The following is a 10078-nucleotide window of genomic DNA, read 5'->3' as shown; positions in this document are numbered from 1 at the left end:
ATTCAGCGCATCTCTCCATCACGGATCAATTAAAATGGTCATGAGGTGGGCCACTCTTTGAAATCAAAGCCTTGCTGGGGTTTAGGAGCGCTGGCGGCATACCCACCTTGGTTGCTTTCTCCTCCTTGGTACGAACGCTGAGGATAACTGGTGTCAGCGTAATTACCATATGCAGAGTACCCAGTATAATCCGGAGTTTTAGCTGAACTGCTACTGGACCCAGGTGCACCTGAACCAGTGGTCTGTCGCGAATACATGTCACCTGGAACATTGATTTTCACCGTATTATCCAACTTCCCCACTTACCTCGTTTCGTTTATTCATAAGCTGTGAGACAGTTTTCCCCACGACAAAGATACATTTTGGATACTTCCCATGGAATAACCGAGGCACCGATACATAATTCGATTACTTTACGACAGAGAATTTATTATGAGAGTGTTCGTGAATTACAAACGATCGGATGAAAGTATCGAAAATATATCTCTCTCATTTCATTTCGCTTTCTTTTATGAACAATTTTAAATAAAAAAGCAAATTTAACATAAAGGGATTATTATTGTATTAAATAAATTAAGATCAGTACGTGTAGAGAATAGACATAAATACGTGCAATTAAAAAGCATCGTGGACAATTACGAATAAATGTAAATGCATTTGGACGTGTTGACTTTGTAAAAGACTGATTATGCAAAACAAGCAGAGAATTGTACTGATCTCGACAGATTAAAAAACGAATCGTTGTCTATTACTATCGGAAACGTAAATTGTTATTATGTTATAAAATTCTATGCAATGTAAATTTTAATAGGAAATAAAATCGAAGACAAATTCGACACAAATTCTACTAAACTCTAGAGGAACTGGAAGGAGCGAGAATAGGATTGCACTATACTACATTACAGCAAGATATTTTTTTTTTATAAAATTCCACATTTTTATATTCCTTTTTACAATGACAATTACAATAGCTCAGAAAAAACAACGTGAATACACTTAAAAAATTATTTCCAGATACCTAATCTACTCTAAAAATACCAATACTAAAAGAGCACTGACCAATTACTAGTCGTGGGAGGTATTAAAAAACAACCAATGAAAATAGAAAGAAAATACTTGTATTGAATTACATAGGACAAAGAATAACCCATTTGGGAAATAAAAATACACAATTAAGAGTGATGTAGTGAATGAGTAAGTGCGAGATGCCGATGATTACATTACTACGATTATCCAGCGGACCTTGTCTAACGATTATAAGCATAACAAATATTCTAAGCATAGCTCTCTCTACCTTTAAGTATACACACTAATAAAATAGACATATATAAAATAACGATTTACAATTTTCGTAATCCTAAGTCGATCTGTATAAAAACTACGCATATTTATAGTTTGTACAAACGAAAGTACATGCTCTCGAACAATTCTGGACGCAAAAAAGGGAAACAAGCGCTGATACTAGAATTTCCGGATAATTAGGCAAACTAACGAAATGTGCAATTACATGGGAATCGGGGATCTGTAGAGGATCTTACAAATAGGAGAAAAATTTTATTCAATAAAAATAAACTTCTTCACTTTCGTTTTACAACATAATTAAATTCTTCGGTTTCTCGTTCCTCCAACCCCAATGCATGAAAAGCTCATCTCTTGTCGAACTCCGAAAGCCAATTTACAATTAATAAATTGTACGTTAACAGACAAAAGACATTATAACAAAACGGGTGTTACATTCTTGGATGATCCAAGAGGACACTTAACTATAGAATAAATTTTCGCAGTAAAAAAAAATGCTGTTAATAAGCGAAACGTGATATCTCTCTCGATATCACGCTAAATTACAATCATGCGGTATCTCTCTTCGCCGCGTGCTTATTCGTTATTAGAACATCATTCTGGATACAAACACACCCGGATATGATCAATAATAAAGATTTTCTAATGAGCTATTTATTAAAAAAAGAAAAATAATGTGTTTTTAGTTGAAATAGTAAGAAAGGCAGACAGGGACACAGAGAAAGACAATGAAGGATAAAAGAAATACGAAATAATAGATAACTTATAGCCAGGCTCGACTATGTGAAAATGGAACTGTATGCGAAAGGGTGGTAAGAGGACAGAGTTTGTTTGACTGAGCTTGAAGACTCACCCTGCGGGCCAGAGGGGTTCGAGTTGGAGTTGGGCTGCGAGGAGTTAGGCTGAGGGGGCTGAGGTGGTGGCTGGGTCCCAGGAGGAGGACCGTTTTGTGCCATGTTCCAGGAGTTCCAAGAACCCCCGGGCCCGCCCCCCGCAGCCCCGCCAGTACCCGCCGTGGGCCCATAGCCCCCTGAAGCGGCGGCCGCCGGCCCACCTGCGATTATCAATCACACAAAACACGTCACCGACCACCGTTCTCTCTAAAGCGTTTTCTTATTAATTTCATCGATCACTTTAGTGCCAAGTACTAATAAATGTACTAATAAACGACGTTTAAATCCTTACCAAATTAATATTACCACCATTAACGGTTTTTAAAAATATTCGAAGATTATTACTAAAAAAACTGAGCACCAAATGTACTTGGTTTATTATTGAAAGGGTTACTATTACTTGGAAGAGTAATGAACACTCCGTATCAACCATCAATCGAGAAGTTTTGCAATTGTTCTTGGTATAGTAAGAGTTGAAAAGGATAAGAGTCCTGCTTACAAATCTTGTTGCGCAAAAGCAGGTAAATTACTTTATTGTAACAAATAAGAAAGTATGTAATTTAGAGACAGGTTGTATTCGCTGTTCTTAACTGGTCTTGGCACTCAAATGTTCGGTTTTATATATGGAATGTCTTTTAGTGTCCTTAACATTCAATGTTACCTGACCTAAAAATGTCCATGCTTGATTTTCTCGGTAGATAATCCTGCGATAAGAATGTATTTAAAATGTATAAGCATAGTAAATGTTTCATCTCTTTTGCTTGACTATCGTAAACTTCGGTTTCTCCGGATCTGAATTATTTTATAAGAAATGCAAGCACAGACATAGTAGATAACACATCATGAGGTTCAATATCTCGGAAGTGTTCATTATCGAGAAAATGTATTGATTCAGACTCGACGAAGAAAACATTGTATGTTTTAATTCCAAATTACTCTGCAAAAATAAAATGTAATTACTGGTCTCACGATATGGTCAAACGGAAATTTGTAGCAACACTGATAAACATATGATATTAAAAAGTATGTTAAAGAATAAGTAAGAAATGAGTCTGAATTGACATAATTTCGATATACACTTAATATTTATGATGTCCTATTGTATTCTCTTTCCATAATAACCTCCAAAGAGTATCAAAGAAATGATAATTAATTGTGTATTAAAAATATTTGCTTTCTCATCTTTATTTTTTCCTAACATCTCCAAAAAGGATGGAAGGGGTAAGGATAGGATCAAAGTTACTGTTAACCTTTATAACTATGACCTTATAGTATACTATCCTTCCGAAAAATATATAAATAAAATTATCAGATGGTTTTTAAATTACAAACTGAATTTTAAGAAAAAACTTTCCAATTATCATTTATAATGAATTACAATTAAAACTGTTTCAAAACAATTATACAGAACGTGACGAGAAATGAAATCATATTGGTACATTTTTAATGTACTTATAACCAAACTTATCAAATATTTTGTTATTTTTAAGAACAAATTGAATAGTCAATTTAGTAGAACTCACCATAGCTTCCATATCCTTGAGTAGCCGCAGCAGGCTGGACATTATAACTATTCCCCCACTGATGATGGGGAGGCGGCGGTATTTGTTGTTGTTGTGGAGGACCAGGAGGTGCACCCCAACCTTGCGAATTATATTGAGTAGTGTATCCAGCAGCATATCCTCCAGTCTGAGGACTGGTACCCCAACCTTGATACTGCTGCATCATGTTTCCTGGTGGGCCCATTGGACCCCCCATCATAGGTCCACCCATCTGACCATTTGGACCGCCCATAGGTCCCATATTCCCAGCCATACCCATTGGAGGCCCACCTTGTTGAGGTGGTCCCCATTGACCTTGATGGCTATCATTCATTTTGCTAGAAGAATCTCGTGGTTCTGCACGTTTGATTTCAACCTGTAATCAAAAAATCGGGACGATATGTATGAAACACAACACTCTTATTATCCATCCTCTATGATTGAAATTAATTTGAGATAAATAGGATTTCAACCTCGATTGAATATAAATAATCCTATTTATATCTTAATTTTTATTTTTCTTACTTTTTTGTGAGAATATGATTAAACCTTTGGAACTCGCCGAGTCTTACATCGATTCTAAAGTATATTCTAATTTTTGACTTGCCATATAACGCATATATATACGATATTCTAGACCTTTCACTCTTTTAAATTGATACTTATATATTAAGGACTAAACATACAATAGTTAAGAGTAACATAGTATGAGAAAATTGTGTAAAATAAAATAAGTACTATAACTAACATGATTATGTAAAACTATGCGGTACATAACAATAAATTATCGTTAACACATACATTCGTACTTATTATTATTTTACATTACAATAATCTAATGATATATAATATATACTAGTGTGTAGGTATGCTATACCTGTTTTCCATTTAAGTTGACGAAATGCTCCGCTACGCATCGGTCCACTGCGTCTTCATCCTCAAAACTGAGAAAGCCAAATCCTATCGTCCAAACGTGAGAGTATATCAAAAGGTGCCCCATACATTTATACAACAAATACATTTCCTTTATATATAATCCCAACCTTCTGAATTTTTATCATCATACCATTAGCATTACATTTTATTCTTTTCTGCATATTTTATTTGTACAAATTGATCGTTACATCAATTATCCTTTATGATATTAATGATAATGATTACGAGTATGATTTGGAAAAACATATTTTTATAGTATTTTACACGTAATTTTTTGGTATCAATTGGAACATGCATCTTTCAAAATTTTGTAAATATTTATTGTACAGAACAAGTTCATATAGTATTTATTTTGAATAGTCATAAACTTAAAATACTTAATCTAGTAAATTTATGATGGCTGATTTAAAGAAGCTTCTTAGATTCCTATTTAATGCTACAAAAAATATTCACATATTTTGAATGATTATAACGATGCTAATTTTCTTTTTCATTATTAGGAAAAAATTTTGCTTACAGAATAAGCTGTCACCACATAAGATTATCTACTAATCTAGTTAAATAAACGCATATCATCTCAATTGTAAAGGAATATATCTTGTTAGAAAGATATTATGCATAAAAAAAGGTTTATTTGTTGTCCTCGCTAAATTTATTAACTTCTTGAATGCAGCCACCAAAAATGAATATATAAAGAATAAAGAAGTAATATACCTATATCTGAGTATTGAATAGTTAATACATATTAAAATATAAAGATATCAGTATTAAGATAAAAAATTTCAAGTAAAAAGACTACTGAAATAAATAATATTCTACTTTATGTAAATATATAATTGTTATAAACTGTAAGCTATACGTAATTTTTTATACACATATGATATTAAGAATAAATATAACTAACTCATTTATTATTTAATGAAGAACAAGTGGGTAATAGTAATAAAAAATCAAATTACAGCGTATCTTACTAGTAGCTTAACTTGACGTAAGTTATGTACATTTATGCTTATGTACTTAATAATCTGATAGTCTTAAGCTATCCTTAATAGAACTTAGCCAAAATCACAATATATATTTAATGTAATTTAATATAACATAAAGTATCTTAACGTTTTTTAAGGTAAGACAAGGCGAATTATTAAGAGTAGCAAAGTAGGATAAGAATACTATGTAAATAACTATGCATAATGCATTGAGTTTTATATATAAGTACTTAAAATATTTTATAAATATGTATTGAAAACAAATAATATTAATTAAGAAGACTGTGAGTCAGGATGTATTAATCATAATTATTAAAGGAAGCAAGAGCAGGGTCTTTAAAAAAGGGTAATCAAGCAGAGGAAGTTTAATGACCACAAATTATTAACTGACTTTAGGCACAAAATCATATTACTCAAATTTATATTAATTAATTATTATCTTTAAAGTTTACGCTTATTTTCTTTCGTCTTTTTATATGTTAAAACTAGATAAAATTTTAATGTTGTACTTTAAGTAATGGGTGTGCTGCATTCAAGTCAGAATTTTTGATTCCTTATAAAATATACTCATATGCACATATTTATTTTGTTATGTTACTATAATGTGTATATCAAATTACATCAAAAATATGTTAGTGAAAAAAACTTATTTCAAGAATTCTGACTGTACTTTCGGACACATAATAAACAAGATGATGATATCCAAATATTTATAAAGCACATTGTTGACCATGGTTCCCATTACATTAAAAAAGGAAATACTCTTATAAATGCAAAACATCATTGGATAAAGTGATATCTTGGATATCATTAATGTAATAAATGGAAACCATTTCAAACAATGCCAATTTAGATATATACATATAATTATCACATCGTACTCACCTCTTGACTTCTTCTTTTCTTGATCATACATTATGACAACCTCCATAACTTTACCAAAACGGGTAAAGAATGACCTCAAATCTGTTTCAGTCACGTTACTTGGTAAGCCACCAAGGAAAACTTTTGGAAAGCCTCCACTGCGTTTCGGCTTTTGCTGAGTGCGTGGATTACAAGGCTTCGGGTCAATCTGTAATAGACACATAAACAATAGGCATAAATAAATTTGTTATATTAAATTATATCAACTCTAGAAACATTTATATTATTTTTATTTTATTAAATAAACTAATACTAACTGTGCGCCCATCAAGTTGATGCGGTCCATTCTGAAGAACTAATGGAACATTAGCGGGATCACTAAATGTTACAAATCCAAAACCACGACTGCGTCCAGATTCACTGTTTTTCATAACAACACAATCAATTACTTCGCCATAACGGCCAAAGTAACGTTGCAGGTTTTCTTGTGTTGTCTCCCATGACAAACCACCAACAAACAGCTTTCTGTAGCAAAAAATTAAAAAAGAGTTATTAATATAACCATATAATTAATACAATCTAAAAAAAAGTGTTTTCAAGACAAATTACAATTAATTAAGAATAAACAAATATTTCGAATAAAATAACTACTGGAATACAATTTTTATAACAGGTTATATAACGAAAAAAATTTCGAGGGAGATATTGTACGAAATATATCTAGGTTATTTAATATAATAAATAATGAAAAACAAAAAATGATATCTGCATTTCATACATATTCATTTCATATTTTATATTTATATATATAAATAATAATATATATATTATAATATATATATAAAAGTACATAATATGTATTACAAAACCATTTGTCAATAACTTATTCATTCCGATAATAATTCATAACATTAACGTATCCCACGATACAATTTTTCTCAATAATAAAAATTCTCGGAAAAATCGGTATATAATACACGGATTAGCACGTATCTAACAATAATCGTAATTAGTGAAGCATGCACGAAGAAAGTCATGTAGCGAGGGAGTATTGAAATACTTCGATCTTTCAGGATATAGAGCATAAAAATAGAGAATCTAGAGCTAAAGGATGTAATGAGCGACGATGCAGTAGCATACTTTCACACCGAAATAATATATAGAAAATATACGATATCCCTTAGCTATCATACTCATGATCAACGATATCTCCAAAACGGTACTATCTAAATGACTAAGAATGCCGGGTCGTGCACGAGAAGAACACTAGACAAGACCGGCATCGGCGAATTATTCCTCTCTCACGAAATGCTACATATCCCAGTCGCTTATTGCTATGGGGAAAAAGGTTGGCCTCGCGTATCGTAGAAATCATATACAAGTAGCAAAAGCTAATGACGTTTTACGTTGTACGGATAAGAAATTGAGCTCGAGATCAAGAAAAGATTGTAAGGAAATATGAAATACGAAGTAACTGCAATACGCAAATGGAGATCCCACGCAATAAACCCGACAGCCCGTGAACGCGTCGATCGAAAATTCTCGCATAAAAAAAATAGCTTCAAACGGCTGCTAATACACAATTCAAACTTACCCCTTTTCGTCGTCGTCCATTTCGGTTTTCACTCTCATAATATTTCACTTAAAACTACGAGAATGTTGTTAGTATTAGGGCGCGAATGGGAATATGGCACGATGCTTAACGCGGACGAGGCTAATGGCTCCCTACGATGAACGCGACGTCGAGAACAGAATGTAAACGTAACGAAGCGACTCGCGTCACTTCCGTTAATGAACTAGTCAAATCAGCAATCGTATTCATTGGCGCCTCAGGGGTGTGCGCAGTGGAGCAATACTCCCTCTACAATACAAGTCTTACAGCTACATTTTATGTTCGTTAAATAATTCACGTTTTGACTAACAGTATCTTTTTCCTAAATAAATGACACACATTTATGAAAATTAATGGATATTTCTCTTATTAAGGAAATAAATTATAGTTGCAAGTTTGTACCGATTAAAGTCTCATTGCAAGGATTTGGTTATTACAATCCTGAAGAAAATATTATACAAGTTCAATGAATTCAATATGCAAGTAAACAATTAATGGAATGATCAATAAAATTTTTTTTTATATTGGTATTAGATAAATAAGAAATATGTCGGAATAAATATACCAGTTGAATGCAGTAGTGCTTCTGGGTTCAACGATCTGTCGTCACATAGCTCCCGCCATTTTGTCCTCCAACTGGCGGGAAATTTTAAATCGGCTGCAATTTATCAGCGCATTGAAGATACGCTTCGTATACAGAGAAAATTGAACCCTCTTTCTTTAATCGTGAGAACGTGTCCGCCCGCATGAAAAAAATGTATCTACATCACAAACTATCGTATATCTATCGCAAATTCACAGTTTTATCAGATAAAATATACTAATTTCCTTCCTACATAAAAAGCAATCTTCTAGTTATTGCATAATGTATAAGAAACCGTGCATTGTGCAACGCATTAGTGTCTATACTAATATTAATTTCATGAAGAACTCAGGCAAAACGATGGTTTTATTAAAATCTGTGTAATCTCCTGCGTTAGTACGTGAAATCTAATTAAACACATTTTGCTTGAATTTAAAGTCAAACATCATGTTCGAGATGCATACCAGAAACAATAAATTAAATATATAAATCACACCTACATATGATGCAATGCAAAAATAATTTTATGCATTTTTTCCTTTTTTCCCGGACGAATTATTTGCATTGCATCATGTCGAATCTCTTATCTGATAAACTGCGATAATGTAAAACAAGCAGAACCGAACGATCATCAAAGCAATCGTTAGCCTCTGGATATTTTTAAAAATGTATATCTCAACTTTGAATTTTTGTTTAAGTATTTAGTGTTACGTCACTACGAAAAAAGAACACGTGTTCATTCGAAAGGAGCTGATCAAATAAATTTCACTAGAGGATAGAAGTAACAGATTCTAAACATCCGAGACATGAACAGTTAAAGACTTATGCCGATACTGTTACTTTTTCAAATGTGTGCCTAGATACGTTTTCACCCTCTTTTCCATCCTACACGTCGTTAAAGATCACGCATTTCTCCAAACGCAATAAAGCATATTCGTCGACCAAAAACCATAACGAAGATGGCCTAAACTAGAGGTTATCACATGTGTAGAATTCGAGGGATTGGTTCCTCTTTCTCCACTGCTTTCCGGCCCGGAGGATATCCACGAAGCGGCTAAAAATAAAATTATTTAACCCGTCTCGTCACGAGCAAACTTTCCTCTTTCGACTGATTCATCCGGTCTAGACTTCACTGTAATCATTTGAATCATCATAGAACTAGCGTTATCCAATCGCTTCATAGTTCGTCTTGATCAACGATCGTGAAATAAGCAGCTATCAAAATTAAACGAATAGAAGTACATATTAAAATACCAGATCAAGATATGGATAACCAAATGTCGCTGTAAATAATCGCGTGTCGCTAGTCGATCTTTTTGAAATTCTCATAGTACACCTACGTCTACGATTTGCGTCTTAATCCT

At 32.9% G+C, this 10078-nt stretch overlaps 1 protein-coding gene across 5 annotated transcripts in view; it reads right to left on the bottom strand.

Annotated features, from left to right (window-relative positions):
- Positions 1–8286, bottom strand: part of LOC126872390 (heterogeneous nuclear ribonucleoprotein 27C-like) — a 30676-nt gene extending 22390 nt beyond the window's left edge. For 3 of the 5 annotated variants that reach the window (XM_050632288.1, XM_050632289.1, XM_050632290.1), the window contains exons 1-7: positions 8114–8284; positions 6837–7044; positions 6541–6727; positions 4611–4693; positions 3716–4109; positions 2153–2353; positions 107–262 (exon numbers count right to left, since the gene is read on the bottom strand). In XM_050632288.1, the coding sequence (XP_050488245.1) occupies positions 107–262; positions 2153–2353; positions 3716–4109; positions 4611–4693; positions 6541–6727; positions 6837–7044; positions 8114–8151 (1267 nt within the window). In that variant the 5' untranslated portion in view covers positions 8152–8284. Of the gene's footprint in view, positions 1–106; positions 263–2152; positions 2354–3715; positions 4110–4610; positions 4694–6540; positions 6728–6836; positions 7045–8113 lie in introns of all 5 variants that reach the window. The other 2 variants (XM_050632291.1, XM_050632292.1) reach the window with 2 other exon arrangements.
- Positions 8287–10078: the final 1792 nt, after the last annotated feature.

This window comes from Bombus huntii, chromosome 13 (genome assembly GCF_024542735.1).
Source record: "Bombus huntii isolate Logan2020A chromosome 13, iyBomHunt1.1, whole genome shotgun sequence".
NCBI lineage: Eukaryota > Metazoa > Arthropoda > Insecta > Hymenoptera > Apidae > Bombus > Bombus huntii.
This window is presented reverse-complemented; position numbering and strand designations above follow the sequence as displayed.